The sequence below is a fragment of the Microtus ochrogaster genome, chromosome 22 (assembly GCF_000317375.1).
Source record: "Microtus ochrogaster isolate Prairie Vole_2 chromosome 22, MicOch1.0, whole genome shotgun sequence".
In the NCBI taxonomy this organism is placed as follows: Eukaryota; Metazoa; Chordata; class Mammalia; order Rodentia; family Cricetidae; genus Microtus; species Microtus ochrogaster.
This window is the reverse complement of record NC_022023.1, coordinates 1,529,531-1,547,133: the sequence shown is the minus strand read 5'-3', so window position 1 is coordinate 1,547,133 and position 17,603 is coordinate 1,529,531. Positions and strand designations below refer to the sequence as shown.

General features: G+C 55.0%; 1 protein-coding gene across 2 annotated transcripts in view; it reads left to right on the top strand.

Moving 5' to 3' along the window:
• The first annotated feature begins 4,551 nt into the window (after positions 1-4,551).
• The window catches only part of Wnt11 (Wnt family member 11), an 18,457-nt gene continuing 5,405 nt past the window's right edge, over positions 4,552-17,603 (top strand). The window contains exons 1-4 of one of the 2 annotated variants that reach the window (XM_005357529.2): positions 4,552-4,799; positions 8,381-8,563; positions 15,154-15,389; positions 16,784-17,061. In XM_005357529.2, coding sequence (XP_005357586.1) covers positions 8,481-8,563; positions 15,154-15,389; positions 16,784-17,061 — 597 coding nt within the window. In that variant the 5' untranslated portion in view covers positions 4,552-4,799; positions 8,381-8,480. Of the gene's footprint in view, positions 4,800-8,380; positions 8,564-15,153; positions 15,390-16,783; positions 17,062-17,603 lie in introns of those variants that run through there. The other variant, XM_013350132.2, reaches the window with a different exon arrangement.

Below are 17,603 nucleotides of genomic sequence, written 5' to 3'. Positions count from 1 at the left end.
CCCCTAGGTGGTAAAATTCATTCCCATTTTCCAGCTGAGACCCAAGACTCAGGCACAAGGGTGAGCCATACGGAGACAGCTGGCGTGGCTGAAGTTCAGAACATGGCAGAGCCCCCCCTCCCCCAGGCTTAGGCCCTAGTGAACATACTGGTTGTGTGGAGATTGAGGCACATGACCATGTAAATACTTGCCGTTAGCAAAATTGTGCTACTTTGCCAAGGTCAGAGACCCCTGTGATACCCCAATGTTGTCCCATTGTAAAGGGGATCCTAGGAAGAGAGCCAGCATCTTCAGCACTTACGGGGTTTTGCTCTGGAGGGAATGAGGGTCCTCTTGCAGACAGAGCCATCCCACAATAGTAGAGATTGCACTGGACAGTGGAAGGTGGGGATTCCTGCCTCTGGGATTGGTGAGCAAGGCTGGCTGAGGGATGTTGACTCTTTCACGTGGCACTGTGGAAGAACTGATCCTGTCTGACTCGGATACACACACAGGGATGCAGCAGGGGCTGAGACAAAAGCACCACTTATCCCATGTCCCATGTCCCTCTCGGACTTGTGACCACCTTAGGGCTATGAGAGTGGCTCACTTCTGAGATGCTGAGACTGGGAAGTAACATTACGTAATAATTGCATATTTTGGCTTGCTCACTCTGTGTGTGTGTGTGTGGTGTGTGGTGTGTGGCACACAGAGGCCACTATGTGTCACTCTGCCCTGTTCCTTTGCATCAGGGTCTCTCATTTGAACCTAGGCTGGCAGCCAGCAAACCTCAGCAATCCTCCTGTCTTAGTTCCCAACAGCTGAGTTAGAGACGCACGCTACCCACCCGGCTTTATACAACGGATGCTGAGGATTTGAACTCATATCCTTAATCCTCTTACCCGCTGCACTATCTTCAGCCCCATCTTTTCATTCTTAGTGTGTTCATCTCGCGTAGCCCAGTGCCCACCCCTGTCCCTGGGAGCTGAGAGGGAACCTTCCAGGACTTGAGGCCTGACAGAACTCCAGCTTGCCTTGGTCACACTAGACAAACAGTAATGGGCCAGCCCAGATCAAGGGTGGAAGGACAGACTTCTCCTGTGGCAGGGTGTGGAAGTCAGCCTTCTCGTGGATGTGATAGCTGAGAAAACAATGTCAGGGAGGAGAGGCTTCCTTCAGCTCAGTCCTTAGCCCTCTAGCCTGTGCCTTGGCTCTGCATCTTCAGGTTGGTCCCAGGTTGCGACACTGGCTCGCATTCCAAGGAGGAATGCTGGACGACAGAAGAAACTGCACCCAGATGCATGCTTGGTGGCTCCCTGCTCCTTGGTTCTCTTCTGGTCCTTCCCAGCATCCTCTTACCAGCTGTCACTTAAAGGAAACATGACCCAAGCAGTCAACCGGCCCCTTCTCTGGGACTGACACAGAATCAGGAGAGGAAAGGCTTCAGGCTGTCACAGCAAGGGCCAGGCTGAAGTTGGGTGGCTTCGGGGAAGAGAATGAAGGTACAGCTCTTCCTCCAGGCCACTGGCTGCTCCTGCAGTGGCCCAAGTCTCTTGCAGGTGCACTAGCTGAGGTTCGGTTTCTCTCCTGGAGTTTACAGAGGCCTGAGGAACACCAGGGCCACTCAACAATGGGAACTGAAAGCAGCCCTTCAGAAGTGACGCCTCAGCAGACATGACCTGTGGTGTTTCCTTATGTGCACCCAGGAAAGCAGCCTCTCCCCACCCTCTCCCTGGGTGCTGTAGAATAACAACACCTCCCCTGCGGCCCTGAAGGAGGAGGAGGAGGAGGGGGAGGACAGGCCCCTCCCAGGCGGTGAGTAGAACCAGGTTTGCCGGTCTCTTGCACAACCTCTCTGCAGGCCTGGGGCTTGGTGGGCTCACATGCAGAGAGCCAGGGCTGTGCCTGAGACAGAGGACAGGCCTGGGAGGTGCAGTGCAGTGGCTCACACTGCAGTAAAGGCATACACAAGCCCTTTCTATCCATTATCCTCCAGAAGCTTTAGGGGGAGGTTTGTGTTTCCTGTGGTGCAAATGATAAAGGCAAGGAACTTGGTGGCTGAACCACTTCCTCAGAGTTCCCCAGTGGGCAAGCAGAGGAAAGTGTGAGCGCCAGGCCTCGGGGCTTTGGCAACACAATGGTTACTTAGTAGCCTCCCTTTGCCTAGGGTTTAGGTTCCAGGCATGCTAAGCCTAGGGCAGGTGGCAGCCAGACTAGACCCTTCTGTTCAAACCAATTCTCCTTCGCCCCCAGACAAGCCTTTCTCAATTCAACAGAGACTAGATTGTCAGCAAGGCAGAGCAGGACACCTCTGCATCCCTCTGGGAAATGATAGCAAGGGTTTTTGTCAGTTTCATCTAGGGTTAAGATCAGGAATCCCTGGGTATCAGGAGAGAGAGAGTAGCTGCAGTGTAAGCTTTCCTTCCTCTCTCCATCCCTTCCTTTCTGCTCTCCCCTCCCTCCCCTCTTTTGCTATAGATCAGAATTAGGACTTGGGTTCTCTGGCCAGAGGACTCTGGAGGTTACCTAGCTCAACTCTCACCCACGGCTGAGGCTCAGAGAGAGCAAACTGCTTATCTCAGAGCAAACCAGTGCTGAGTTCACTGTAACTAGCTCTCCTGGCCCCTACCTAGGGGTTCCTGGAAGCAGCCATCTGGCCCCCACCATCCCCACCAAGACTTTAACCTTCAGGGAAAGAAGCAGAAGTGAGTGGAGGGGGCCAGCGGTGGTGGGGGTTCAGCATGGCAGAAAGAACTACAGTTAGTGCCTCCCTGGGTAAGACACATGCAGGGTGGGGCTGGAAAAGCGTGGCCCGAAGGAAGTCCTCTGAAATGCTATCTTGACTTACTAGATAGCTAGTATCTCCCTGGTGACTGAGAGGGGCAGGGTGAGCGAGTGCTCCCAGCAGCAAGAGTGTGATACCTTGTCCTGCTCTGCCTTGCCAGGGCAACAGTCTTGTTCCCACTGAATTAGAGCCCAAGCCCTGGGTGTCCAGTACAGGCCTGGCAGAGAAGGGCTCTTGGGGAAAGTTAGACAGAAAAGGGGGATAGAAAGAGTAGATAAAAAGTTAATAGGCACTAAAGATGATAAGCAACCTTCTCCCAAGGAGAGCCAAAGGAGCCTCTTTGAGAACGCTCCTTATTTTAGCGATTGGAGACTGGGGAGCGGAGGTGGTGGTAGGCTGGGTCCAGATCCTCTGACTCTCAATTCAAGCCTTTGGCATCTTTGCCTTATCACTTCTCCATCCCGCCTAGAGCAAAATGTCCCACCTGAGCTGTGCCCTGTTCTCCACCCACCAGGTAAAGATGCACAGTTAGGAGGAGCCACAGCGAGGCCATGGGAGTCCTAGAATTGATTCCTGGCCTCCTTCAGTCCTGGGGAGTCCAGGGAGTCTACCCCTCCCACCTCCTTACCACAGGCCCTGCTATACTGACCCTGGGCAGGCGATATCTGGGTCTGGCATTAGCTCCAGGCTTTCCAGCAACTTCTTTTTGAGCCGTAGCTTTCCAGTCTGGGGTGTTAATCCTGACTAGAGAGTATAGATGGGTTTTTTTTGGGGGGGGTCTATTATTTTTGTCTTGTGGGCAAGACAGTTAAATACAAGGACATTTAAACAACTTGTATGTTTGTGCATGAACCGTTTAAGGGCAGTCTGTGTTGAGTGCCAATCTAATGGCATGTATATGACTACTCCACACCCATGGGCTACTGAGCAAGTGGGCATGGGATATGTACAGGTATCTCCTGAGAGTATGTGTGTAGCCATTGTGATGGTTTGCCCCAGCCCAGGGTGCAAGAGGGCTATTGGACTAGGAGGTTTCAGGGCCATTATGAATTGTGGGCACCCCATACACACTTTTGGGCGTGTGTTTGGGTATGCATGTGTGTTACCCCGGTGAAACCCGTGAAAGACACTTCATTTGGAGCTGCAATGAGTAGGAAAAGTCTAACAGACAGCTTGGGAGACAGGGTTACATCTCAGGAGAAATCCTCTCCAGTGCCGTTTAGTTTCTGAAACCTGGTCCTCCGCTGGGACCCAGCCCCTACGGACTGGACCGCTGGGTGGAGTTGCCCACAAGACTCCCCTGCAATCAAGCTGCAGTCTAAGTCGACTTGGAGTCTGTTTACAATGTGCCTCACATAGCGAGCGCCCCTCTGAGCTGCCTAGAAAGTTGGCCCCACGAACCTTCCAGGATCAGGGCTACGACAGAAGCACAGGACTCAGGACCCGCAACTCCAGCTGCAAGTAAGAGCGCTTTGAGACACCGGGCTCCGCACTGTGACCCAAGATAGACCCTCTGGCTGGTTTAGGATCTTAGCTGGTTATTTCAAGCTTTCGAGGTGGGCCTCCCGAGCGCCCCGGCGCACCGCTGGCACACAGCAGGCACGCTTTCAACGCTGCCTGTGGAGAGCAAGTTCCCTTCCATACTGCAATAGGGTGCGAAGTGTCCCGGAGCGCCGGGCGGGCGCCGCGGGTCCGAGGCGTCATATGGACCCCGCCCCCGCCCCGCGCGAGCCACCGGGTGGGGATTCAGAGCGCTGACGTGGGCGGATCAAAGCGGCCGTCCGCGCCTTATAAAGCGCTTGGGCTGGCGGGCGCCGCAGATCGTGCAAGCAGAGGGGAGAGTTCCTTAGATCCGTGAGCGCAGGCCGGAGAGACGAGCGTAGCCGAGAGCAGCCGGCTTCAGCGCCCGAGTGCCAGGATCCCTTGCGCCCTGCTGTGCGGCGTCTGGCAGAGACTGTGCTCGCCGCTCCCGCAGGCCGAGGCCGCATTCCCAGTTCCCAAGGGCGGCCAGGAGCGCCACGAGAGTACCCCGAAGGTGAGCAGTGGCCGTGGAGTGGGACCCGCTAGGTAGGGAGAGGGTCGACTGAACGCAAGAGACCTTCCTATTGGGCACCTACTCCTGGGGAAGCAAACCAAAGTGGCCTTCGTTGCTCTTTTCCTCACCTCTCTCGCAGCGTTCCGAGTAACTCCGCTTGGCGGAGCACAGCTGATGGAATGACTCGGGGACCAGGGGACTAGGAGGGTCACCGGATGGGTTGGTTGCACGGTTCCTTCAGTTTTCCCCTAGCTCTTTCGATTTGTCCCCCATCCCAGGACTCGGTCCCCTCCCTCGCAGTCTGCGGGTTGATGAGGTCACGCCCGAGCCATCCCGGGGGTGGGGGATTTGGATACTGCGACAGAGAGTGTGTGTGAGGGGGGGGGGGGGGGGACAAAAGACCGAGAAGTCCACAGCTCCCACCAGTGCCGGAGGTGGGGCTCTCCGGGTGGTAAGAAGGGCACCTAGAGGCAACTGGGAAGGGGTGGGGTGAATTTGTTTACCGACCTAAGCTCCAGGTTGGGGGTAGTGAGGAGAGTCCTGCCCCAGCTCCGCGTCACATCTGGAGCCGCTCCCGCTCCGAACATCTGGCTGAGTTCCACCAGCCCCATATCTTCCACCCGTGGCACTGAGGTGCCTCCATGTCCCTCACGGTCTTTGGGAACGCAGGATCCGGCTCCAGCGAGTGGCAAGAGTTCCACGCTCTCCCTTTTCTACTTTCCAAACACCGCGTCTCCGCGGTAACCTGGCGCAACATAGAGGATCCTGACAGAATCTCGGCTGAGATTAAAGCCGGGTCTCACGCAGCCACGCAGGTAACCTTGAAGCTGTGGCTCGGAGTCCCTGTCTAACCCTTTCCGTTTTTAGAGCTTCGCGGCCAGGCTTCCGGAGCGGCCCGTTTGAGCGTTATACTGGTGCGGAGATTGTCCCGGCGCACAGCACCAAATCCTGGGCCAGTATGGCACATTGGGGTTGGGAAAGGTTTGGCAAATCCTCGCCGGTTAGGTCAAGCGGGGAGGCTACCTAAAGTGGAATTTCTAGAGCTTTCAACCGCTCCAAGCCTTAGGACCACCTGTTGGCGGCCAGGGCTAAAGTGCCTTTGGGGTCCAGCGTTTGCACAACCCCGGGAGGCTCGTTCCTCTGACTGCTGCAAGCTAAGTAGCTTGGACTTTTTGTCCAAGAAGAAAAAGAAAGGATTACTCTCTCTTTATCTACAAGCACCGCTGTTTTCCGCGGGCCCTTTACGAGACTGTCCCCAACGCAGGCTAGGAGCCCAGGCTGAAGCAAGAGGTTGCGTAGTCTGTTTCAGGGCTAACCAAAACAAGTCTTATGAGATAACCAGGGCCAAGAGGGAAGTCACTCTGCACTTCATCCAAGACGGGAACATTAGAACCCAGGAAAAGGAGGGGACTTGCCCGAAGTCCCACTGTGTGAGGCCGGGGCAGATCTTTCTTCGAACCCAGGCTAGCGCCCCCTGGCGGGCCGGGGACTCCCCAAGTCGAAAGCGCTTTGACCCTCAGGGCGCAAGCTGAGAGGGTGACCCAGCGGCTCTCATTGCTGGCCTGGACCTTCTTGGGCAGGACAAGAATAATGTCAGGACCCAGAGGCCCAGGCCCAAAAGTGCTTCCTCAGCAAAGCGCTGTAGTGGCGGAGGAAGTCTAGGGCCGCTGGAGCTGCTGGGAAGAGCAGGGAGTAGCTGGAGGCCTGGGTACCTGTCTGCTGTGCGATCAGGGTCACCCCTCCCCTCACTAGGGGAGTTGAGCTGGACACTGATTCCCCTCTGTAAGTCCTTGAGCTTCCTTCTGAGACCAGCCCTTGCCCTTCGCTTCCCACTCAGGAATTCTGGGGGCCTTCTGCGATCCCACATTTACGGAGGGAACAAAGAGACAACGGCTGGGGTTTTGACACCCCCCCCCCCCCCCGCCGCCTGCTCCGCCGCGATCCTGCAGATACTTTTCTGGTTTGGGGAAGTGTGTAAACTTCCAATAGTGAGGGAAAGATTTGGATACCGAAGAGATGGGAGGAGGAGTCGGACTGTAGCAAAAATTCCCCTGAGATCCCAGCCTAGACTGCTAAGCACTTCGGACCTGGGGGACTCTGTGGAGGACGGGAGAGGGAAAGTATTTCAAGGTTTTCTACTTGGATTCCTCTTGATTCTGCCAGAAGGCCCCAGAAAACTATGACGTCTCAAATCCCAGTGTGTGTGTGTGTGTGTGTGTGTGCGCGCGCGCGCGCGCGCGCGTTCACACATGTACAAAACACATACATGTGCACAGGCTACACAGGTATGCGTTATAGTGGACACAGGCAGAGAGAGGATAGACGAAGATCAGGAAGCTGAAATCCCGTTCTTTGTTCTTATAAAAGGAAAAACTAAGGCTGGGGTGGTTGAGGGTTTGCCCAAGCTCAGAGAGCCAGATGAGAACCGCTCTTCCCTGTTCCAGCGACCTCCCCGCCAGCACCTCCCCCAAGTCTGGCACCTCCTTCTTCAGACTCCGTGGACCCTTTAGGGAGGAATCCCTTTGTCTTTGCTCCTTGGAAGGGGAGAGGGGCTGTGCATATTCGGGGCGAACGCCAGGTGTTGGTAAATTTGGGAGAAGCCGGGAAGGGAGTTAATGGGGTGAGAACGATGAGGAGGGCAAGCCTCAGAAAGCAGCTTCGCAGTCTGCAAGCGGGCGGGGTAGCGGCTCCTCCGCGGTTCTAGCTCGCCGCCTGGCGGTCCCAAGCAACCTCTTGCTGGCCTGGAGCTTCCCTGCTCCGCTAAGGAGCTCTGGAGCTACTACCTAGTCCGCCCAAAGTGGGATGTCCGAAGGGGCGCTTCAGCCTCTTCAGTGTGTAAAGGGCATCCACCACCGTTCCATTTTTCCAATTTCCCTTTCCCATACTGAAAAGTAGGTGCCAAGAGAAGACAAATCTTCTGTTTTCTCCCTAACCTGACCTGCGAGGCACAGGTAGACGAGAGCTGAACAGTCCAGCACCAACCGAGTCGTTTTCCCATCTCTGGACTCCGGTTTCCTCGATTGAGATGGAGGGGGTGATAATACTGATCCCAGGACTGGGAGGAGCAAAGGCGATCACACTAGGAGACTTCTCTGCAAAAGGGAAACTCGGGATGAAACATAGAACCACTAAAGCTGCAATAACTAATAATCGATATTGTGGATTCTAATAACCTAAATCCCTTCCCGAATCAGCTGCCTTGGCCCTGCATCCTCGTTCCTCTTTTTGCGGGGTCTCTTCCGTTAGTTTGTCTGTGTGCGTCTTGGGTGGGTGTCGCCTGCGGCTCGTGGTCCTCTCCAGGTTCTCTTCTGGGTCTCCCCCAGCACCTCCGTTCTGCGGCACCAGGGCTATACCTTCCTGGGAGGTATAGCCCTGGATCCGGCCTGGGAGACACGCCCTCGGCCGCGCTCCGTTCTCACCTAATCCGAGCCTGACGCCGGCGGGTCTCGGGCGGCGCGGGGCGGGAGCGGACGCCTGCTTCGCTCGGCCTCCCCGGCCCGACCCCTCCTTTGTAATTTGAATAAAACGCCTCCCCGCCAGCGCACCGCCTTAACCCGCCGCCCCGCTCTTCCCTACTGCAGGCGGCGTGCGCGCAGGACCGGCAGTGGTGGCCTGCAGACCGCGGTCTTTGCAGCGGCTCCCGCAGGGTGCGACCCCCGAGAGCGCCGGGCGCGCGCGACGATGAAGGCGCGGCCGCAGGTCTGCGAGGCTCTGCTCTTCGCCCTGGCGCTCCACACTGGCGTGTGCTATGGCATCAAGTGGCTGTAAGTAGGACCCTGCCTTCACTCCAATGGGCCAGGGTGAGAGTGGCTGGAGAGGCTGGGTGAGCGCATCAAAATCTGCGAGGCCAAGTTGGCTTGGATGTCGGGGACCATTTATTCTTAAGCTTCGGCCACCTCCTTTGTGGAATACTGTTCTTACTCTCTCTGGGCTTGCGAAGTGAATGAGGGGATTTTCTCATCCATGCCAGGCTTGCGCAAAGGCCAGAAAGGGATTTCGGAAAGATTCTCTCCAAGGGGCACAATCCAGAGGGGGTGCACAGTGCAGAACACAAGGGGCAGCCCAGGATCGTCAGCCCCCTGAAAAGTCTGCAAAGACACTTTTGACCCCTCCACCTGGGTGACCTTGGGGGGGAAGTGTCATTCCAGCTCTACCTCCTGGGGCCTCGGTGTACACGGCCGCCAGGATAGTTAGTACTGGCTCTCTGGTGTCAGATAGGAGGCTCCCTGGGGAGCTCCTGAACCGCAGGAGGCTGTGAGCACACGCGCAGGGTGTCCTGTCGGGATTAATGGTCTCTGGAGGCAATTTCCCCCTTGGTTTCCCTGTGAAGCGGCTGCTTCTCCTGTGGTGCCTGCTAGAGGCAGCGGTGGGGTTGAGGGAAAAGCAGTCCCTTCCCGAAGGAGCTGCCCCTGGGCTGGGAGAGATAAACCCCGACTGTAAATAACTTTCCAAGAGCTTTAGGAGTGGGGGCTTGGGAGTTCAGAAGAGGGGCTGCCTGCTTGGGTTACCCATGTGGGTTACAGAGATTTCCCACGGCTTGCCACTTTCAGGAGCAGAAGTGGGGAGTTCTGCACGTGGGTGGTGTGGAGGAGACTCCCAGAGGACAGCGCCAGGTGGGGAGAGTCTAGAACGGATGGATGTGTTAAGGCTCCCCTTGCTTGGGTCATGTGTAGGGAGTCTGCAGAAGAAACCAGGGGTGGATTGTGGCTCCTGAAGAGAGTCCATGGATTAGCTGAAAGAGAGGACACTGGACCTTTGGAAAAACAGTCTTGAGGTCACCGGTCCAACCCTTTCTCGTGCTGAGTTATTGATTAAATAATTCAAGAGGAATCCCATTCTTGTGTCTTCTGGTTTTCAGGAGAGGTGGTCTGGCCTGTGGGTCTCCTCCCACCTGCTCCTGCTGCTCTTGGGCACCCTTGCTCATTCTTGCCCCAGGCAGGACACAAGTCAGCAAGAGCGCCACCACTGTTTTTCAGACCAGGAGGTGGGGGAGAATAGAAAGGCATTTGCTGAAAGGTGCAAGGGTCTTACTTCGTGGCTGAGAACCAGACCTGGGTGACTCATTTTGCTCATAAAGCAGTGTCCTGGGGCCACTGCTCTTGTCCCTCTTTCCCTGTCCTACAAAGAGAATACTGAGGTTCTAGGATGCATGTGACACATTCAGTCCCAAGCTGGCGCGCGCTGGGTGGGATGGGTGGTTGACTGGGAGCACACGCAGCTTAGCTCCATCCCATAATCTAAGCCCTGACACAATAGGACAGCTCAGTGTCTGCCTTCAAGACATGCCCCCAGGGAGGACTAGATGGGCAGTGATGGAAGCTGAAGCAGGTGTCCCAGGAGGAGAGCATGGACAGAGGCAGGAGCGTCCCCTAACCCTTCTTGCTGGGGTAGGGTGGGGGATGCAGTGCCTTGCAGGCAATGGTCCTGTCACTTCTCTGAGAGCTGTGGGCCTCTGTAGGATTTGTTAGCACTCCTTAAGAGGAGTTGGCTCTCAATAAGGAAGTGAAGGGCCGGAGAGGCTAAGTAACGGCCACAAGGGTCACGTGCTGGTTCTCCGCGATGGTGAGATCAGAACCCAGTTAGAGGGCTCAGGAGGCTAAACTTTGATAATAGTTGATAATTGCTGGAGCTGGAAGATAGGGAAGGAAGGTCTTGGGAGGAGAAGAGAAGCTTAAGGCTGGGTGGCACAGACCAGTAGTCTCGGCTACTGAAGAAGCTGAGGCAGGAGGATCACAGATTCAACACCTACCTGGGCTACAGATGAGTTCAAAGCCAGCCTGAGCAATGGAGACTCTGTCTTAAAATTATATATATATATCAATCAACAAGGGCCTGTGAGACCCAGGATTCTCCCCCTCAGGGAAATAGTAGGCATCAACAATTGTTCACACAGATGCAGTCTTGCTGTGTGCTGCATGCTGTTTTCCACAAACCCACAATTGGTTTCCATCTCCCAACCTGTGCTGTGTGTGTTCAGTTTCCCTGAGCAGGAGGAGAGGAAGACCTTCGAGGTTCTTTTTGTTTGTTTGGTTTTTCGAGACAGGGTTTCTCTGTAGCTTTGGAGCCTGTCCTGGAACTAGCTCTTGTAGACTAGCCTGGCCTCAGATTCAAAGAGATCCGCCTGCCTCTGCCTCCCGAGTGCTGGAATTAAAGGCGTGAGCCACCATCGCCCCGGCCCTTGCAGGTTCTTCTTTTTTTTTTTTTATGAATATGTACTTTATTTCCATCATTATTTTACAATGCCCGTAATTTAATTGCATGCTTCTCTCTAAAAACATTATTAAAGGCAAAGGCAAGCTTCTGTTATAAAATTTATGCTTTTTAGCTTGAATTTTTGATAAAATTTAGCTTGAAGAAATGTAAATGCCTCCTAAAATCAGGATTCCAAAGAGTCTAATGCTTTTGTCTCTTACTGTAGTCAACATTTTCTAAGATCCTTAACACTGTCATTTTCTTCTGACTGTTAAACAGTTTCATAGCAGATGAGAAGCGGAGCAGGGCTTTGAGTTGGGCTGTTGGTAGAAGGAAGTCTCAGGGCCGTTGTGCAGTGGGGGTGGGGACTCCAGGGGCCAGCTGTCCTGGGGACCATGTGCTTGGGCTTGGAAAGTGACTTGGAGATGAAAGGGACATTTGACCAGGAACTGAAACCAGATGTGGCTCGGTGACCTGAGGTGCCCACCTGGTGGGCTTCTGGGATAGACGGCATAAACAGGTGGTATGGGGGAAAGGGGAGCAGGGTCAGAACCTGACTGCCTAGAGACACGCTGAGAGCCTTGAGGGAGGGCACTACCCAAAGCCAGAGGTGGGGCAAATCATGGTGAGTTCAGTGTGTGTGTGTGTGGGGGGGGGAGCAGGTGTGAGCCTTTCGCCCCCTCTCGAGGAGGAGGGGGAGGAAAGACCCAGGGGCCAGCTGGGGGCCCTTGGAGGCTGTCCTCAGAGCAGCTGACTGCACTGAACCTGCTACTCAGCAAGGGCGGGTCCTCTCTAGGAAGAGCCTGAAGAGGCTCTAGAAGGCACGCAGCTGCTATGAAGTGGGGTAGAGAGTGCCAACCTTGGAATCCCTTCTGTCAGGCAGACCTTGGGCAAGACTTCAGCCTCTCTGTGCCTCGGCTCCTCAGCTCTGACCTGGGCTGTTGGAGTCCTGGCTTGGAGTCTGTGAGGTCTAGCTTCTAGCTGGGCTCTGCCTCTGTTGTTGCACACTGAAGTGGACAAGTTCAGCTCTCTCACCTATGGGTTTGCAGTCCTTGGAAGCTCCTTTCCACTCTGGTTAGCAAGTATCTGAGCACAGCAACCAGTCAGGGCCCTCCTTAAGGGAGGACGGTCCAGTGAATACAGGGTGGAGCAGGGGCCTCTGCAAGGCAGGATTGGATCTCTAGTTTATAGGCTTCCTGCTCTTCATCCAATGCCCCTGACCCATCTGTGAAACACAGGAAAGGAGCTGGCCTTGTTCATCAAGCCACTAAGCTCCTAAATTTCTAGGAGGAAGCCAGGCCTTGTATTCCCTGGTAACTTCAACCTCAACCTAACCAGGAATCCTAAAAAACTCTGGTTCTTAGACCTAGCACATCACATAGGAGTTCCAACAAGTCACCAAGGGAAAAGCTTCTCAAGGCCATCCCCGGGAGCCAGATAGAAGCACCGAGAAGGGCTGACCTTGCTTAGTTGGCTAGATATTTTTCCTGCTTCATGGTTAACAGTCTGGGATGTGGTCCAGGACAGCCCAAAGCCTGGTAGCATGTGGGTTAAATAGGTTTAGGGAATAGGCTCTCCCACCTTCCTGGGGTCAGCAGGGTCCACAGAAATATAACCAAAGGACTACTTTCTCTGGCTAACTAGGACCCTGAGGCAGGTCGTATCCTTGACCAGGGTCTCCTCATTTTCTGAGTGAAGTTTTTGATGTCAGGCCTTAGACTGTGGCTCGCAAGGAGCTTCCCAGCTGTATCCCTGGAAAACGCCCTCACCCACAGAACTATGAGCACTGAATATTATAAACTGGGCAACTGAGGCTGGGCACTGGCAGTGACTCGCCTGGGTCACATGGTTAATAAGTAACCTAGCCAGAACTTGAAGCCGGAGAACCCCAACTCCTGAATGACAGAAGTCCCTCCCAACCCATGGCATAGACTCCCCAGTGAACTCTCAGTTCCCTCTTGTCCCCTCCTGCATCCTCTCCCCCCCCTCCCCACTGCAGATAAACTGAAATGTTTCCAATTAGGGTTACTCTGAACCAGACCTGCCTGCGAGCTGTCTACGGTGGCTCCCCCGCCTCTGCCTTAGTCCTGATTGCCTCCCCAAGGGGGCTCACTTACCCAGGTCATTACCGCTAATCAGTGGATTCCTGGGAAGACCTCGCAATGCTTGGGGGTGGAGCAGTAGGTGTATCACTGTGCCAGCTGCTCCTGGGGGTCCCATGGATGCCCATGTCCCTCTGTCCCCAACAGTGGTCTGGCTACACTCTACCTGGCCCCTGGAAAGAGTTTCAAAGTATCCTGCTGAGTTAGCCCTCTGGGAGGTACTTCACAGATAAAATACTGTTAGCCTAGCATGGGGTAAGCAAATGTCTGGGGACTTCAGAGGGAAGGGGGAGCTAGGGAAGCAGAGTCCCCCAGATTCCCCCACTAGTTAGCCCCAGGTACTGGGGAGCACTGGGCACTGGGCCTGAGAGTAGCTTCAGTCCTGAGGAGCTGCCTGCACTGCTCAGCAGGAAGGGCTCCATCAGCACCCCATTTCTTGGCCGGCACCCTACTTTTAGGTGAGCCTAGGGTAAAGCCAAGAAGACAGTCATGTTGCTTGCATGGGCTGTGTGCCCCTGGCCCGTGGAAACCTTCCATTTCAACCGTAGAAAACACAGAAGACCCAGCAAGCGAGCAGGGAGAATGGAGTTGTGGGTCATACCCACCCAGGCCCTGACAGCTTGTTAGGAAGCAGGCAAGCCTTGCTGGCCAGGTTGGGAAAGCTGGACTCCTGGGCTGTGGAGAGCTGCTACGGTGTGCTGAGGGGAGGCAGATCCACACAGGGACCATTTGCCTCTACAGTCTGAGCCCACACAGGCAGGCTTCACAGGTGATACCACCTGGGCCAAATGGATCTGCTTAGGCCAGGAAGCCATTATTCCCTCTCGATGGTTTGGACTGGTGTGGGTCAGGGTCAAAGGGAAGGACATGGCTTAGGACACTCACCTCTGATCTTAGGCTAGGTAAGGCATCCTAACCACAAATGCCAGGCCAGGCCTTCTGCCCTCAGGGGTCTACTTCCTGTGTCTATATTCTGTGTCTGTATGGGGTGGGGGTGGGGGAGTTTTATGGTGGGGTGGCAGACAGGCAGAAAGAAACCAACTTATCAAAAATTACCTCATTTGGCCTTCGCCAGGATTTTGTGGCTGTTCAAAAAGGAAGAGCAGTACACTCTCATCTGCCAACATGGAGGAAATCCAGTCTCTTCACTCCTTTGGAGCTAAGATTCCCTTGGCAATGAGCTGAGGTTTTAAGTCTAGGATCACAGGCATGTGTCGCTATGCCTGACATGAGCACATTATCTTATTTAAGCCTCCCTGTTTTCTTTTGAAGTAGAAATGATCGTTACTGCAGCTGAGGGCCGTGAGGCCCAGAGAGCTTAGGTGATTTGCCCAAGTCACACAGTAGGGCCTCTCAAGCTTATGCCTTTCCCTAGGCCGTCCAGGAGCTGGGGCATCTGGGGCCTTTCTGCGTCATTGCTGATGGGCCCTTAGACTAAATGTTCCCGAAGACCAGAGGGGACCAGCGATCCTTGACTGTCTGGACTAGGTATTGAATTTTCTAAATTCTGGATCGCCATAAACGTCAGTGTCCTTGAGTTGTTGAAGGGCAATCCTTTGCACGGGTGAGGACTTTACAACGGTGATCAATGGTGGTAGAATCACACACTGTAATGGTGTAAAGCTCTTAACACACAGTGTGCAATAGCGTAAGGGTCTAACTAATAGCACGTGTAATTATTACGAGACTCCAGCCGTGGTTCTGGCACACAGCTACCGGTGCTGAGTGAATGGAAGGAGCTTAGTAACTCATGGCCAGGAGGTCTGAGGCAGTGGCTGGAAGTGTTTTGCAGACTGCAGATGCGTCTATTCCTAAAACAATTATACCATTCAGGCAGGATAAAGGATGTGATTCTGTGTTAGGATTAGGTTTAAGGCCCAGAGAGAGATAGTGTCATGTCCAAACGGCAGGTGGTTGGGCCAGGGCAGGCAAACCGTTGCTCTGCCACGTTACTCTTGGCAAAAATGATTCTGAGTCTGTTCACGGGGAGGACTGACCTGCGGACCAAACGCCCCTCACACCCTGTCGTTCTTCCATTTGGTGGTTTTCGGGGTATGCAGAGCACTGTCCAAGACGCCAGCAGCCCTCGCGCTCAACCAGACGCAACACTGCAAGCAGCTGGAGGGCCTGGTGTCTGCGCAGGTGCAGCTCTGCCGCAGCAACCTGGAGCTCATGCGCACCATCGTGCACGCGGCGCGGGAGGCCATGAAGGCCTGCCGCAGGGCCTTCGCCGACATGCGCTGGAACTGCTCCTCCATCGAGCTCGCCCCCAACTACCTGCTTGACCTGGAGAGAGGTATGGGCTGTGGGGTGCCGCGCTGCTGTGGCGGGAGGATCCCGGCGGAAGCTCTGTGTGTTTGGATAGGTGCGTGGATTCATGGGTGGACGGATGAACGACAAGATGGATGGTTACACAGATGGATAAGCCACGGCTGGGCGGACGCTTGAGCGGATGAGTCATTCGTAGATATGGGTTTCAGGCACGAACTGGGGAATGGATAAATATTAATGAGTGAATATATCAGCACATACATTGGCCCGAATAACGCTTCGGGACACATGTGTGCTGTAATGCACGGATGAAGGAAGAATATTGCCGTAGACCGCACCAAGGTGGCTCCCTGCTGTACTGAAAGCCAAGTCAATATAAGGAGACTGGTGGAAAGCCCGCCCCTGGGCAGGCAGGTGGACCTAGGCAAACCTGATTGGCGGGAACTGCTGTGATGTACGAAGTAGTCCAGGCAGCAGCAAATAGCTTTGAAGCAGGCTTCCGGGAGGGAACCTGAGTGCACACAGGCTGAGTGTATACCCCACACAACCACGGGGTCCAGGCATCACGGGGTCTCAGATGGCAGATGGCAGTCAGTCCCCCCCCCCCCACACCCAAGATGTCGGAACACCAGGGAAGGCTTGTCAGGTGGGCTCTACAGTTAGCAACTGAGGTTCTGTAGGGGTGGTAACTGCTAGTTATGAGACAGGGCTAGGATTCAGATGTGGGGCCAGGATGGCCTGGCATGGAGTGGGACCCCGGTAGCTCTATGCTCATTCCTGGGGCTCTGTCACAGTGTCCTTGTCCTGCATACTGGCTGCCTTCAAACAATGGAAATGTCCTGTCTCCTAGCTGTGAGTAGGGCCCAGACTGTAATCCTGCACTTGAGAGACTGTGGCAATAAGATAGCCCCAAGGCAGCCTGGGCTACATACTGTTACATTGTTCCAGAAGCCCCAAGTCTGTGAATGAGTTCTCTGAAGGGCTATGCTGTCTCCCTGGGTCCCGGGAAGCTCCAGGTGGCTGTGGGTATTCTGCAGTACCTCGACCTACAGCTGTGACAACCAGCTCACATGTCATATGGTGCCCCCCATCCGTGTCTGTGTACCCCCAGTTCCCTCCTGTTCTAAGGACACATGACCGGGATGGTCTCATCTTAGCAGTGAGATTCTCTCACAAAGACTGGGTTTCTAAATCGGCTTAGTCCTGAATTCCCACCAGGGCTCAGGGGGCTGAGGTTCTTGCTTATGTAAAGCACCCTGTGACTAGCAGACCGGTAGCCCTTGCAAGTCCTTCTGCACTGCTCTGGGGACAGCTGGGTCCCTCTGTGCTGCCCACTGTACGGGTGGAGTAAGATGACCTCAGGCCAAGGTCTGGCCTCCTGCTGACCTCCAGCCCCTCTAACCCTCACCTCTCTCACAGGTACCCGGGAGTCAGCCTTCGTGTATGCCCTGTCGGCCGCCACCATCAGCCACACCATCGCCCGGGCCTGCACCTCTGGCGACCTGCCCGGCTGCTCCTGCGGCCCTGTCCCAGGTGAGCCACCCGGGCCCGGGAACCGCTGGGGAGGATGTGCGGACAACCTCAGCTACGGGCTCCTCATGGGGGCCAAGTTTTCCGATGCTCCTATGAAGGTGAAAAAAACGGGATCCCAAGCCAATAAACTGATGCGTCTACACAACAGTGAAGTGGGGAGACAGGTAACCACCCCCCACCCGCCCCAGAGGGTGTGCCTGGGCCACTGGCTGGAGAAGGGCCCGCCCCCATGGTGGGCCCCATGAGGGTGTGGGAGAGGGGATGGGCTGGGACCCTGCTGCTCTCCCCTTCTCCTTTCTGGGGTGCTCCAAGCAGAGGGAACAATAAGCTGGGAGCCCAGACCTCTGAGTTCTGCCCTTTGGCGCTGGCCCTGACTTCCTGAAGGGTGACTTGCTTCCTCTCTGGCCTTGTTCCTTCCCAGCTTTAAAGCGGCGACAGGGTGGGCCCTCCTGTAAGTTCCTCAGCCTTCCCTGAGGACAGGGAGGGGGCTGGACCACAGACTTTACACTACACCCCCTCTTTGTAATGGGGAGGGGGATTCCACGCTGCCTTGAGAGAATGGGTTCCCCAGAATCTGCTACCAGTGTCTCCCTGTTTCTTGCTTGCTACCCAAAAGGCTGGGCGAGCGTGGGAATGAATGAGCCAAATTAAACTTTTACATGTATGTACATGCATGTGCAATTGAGAGTACAAATTAAACTTTTAC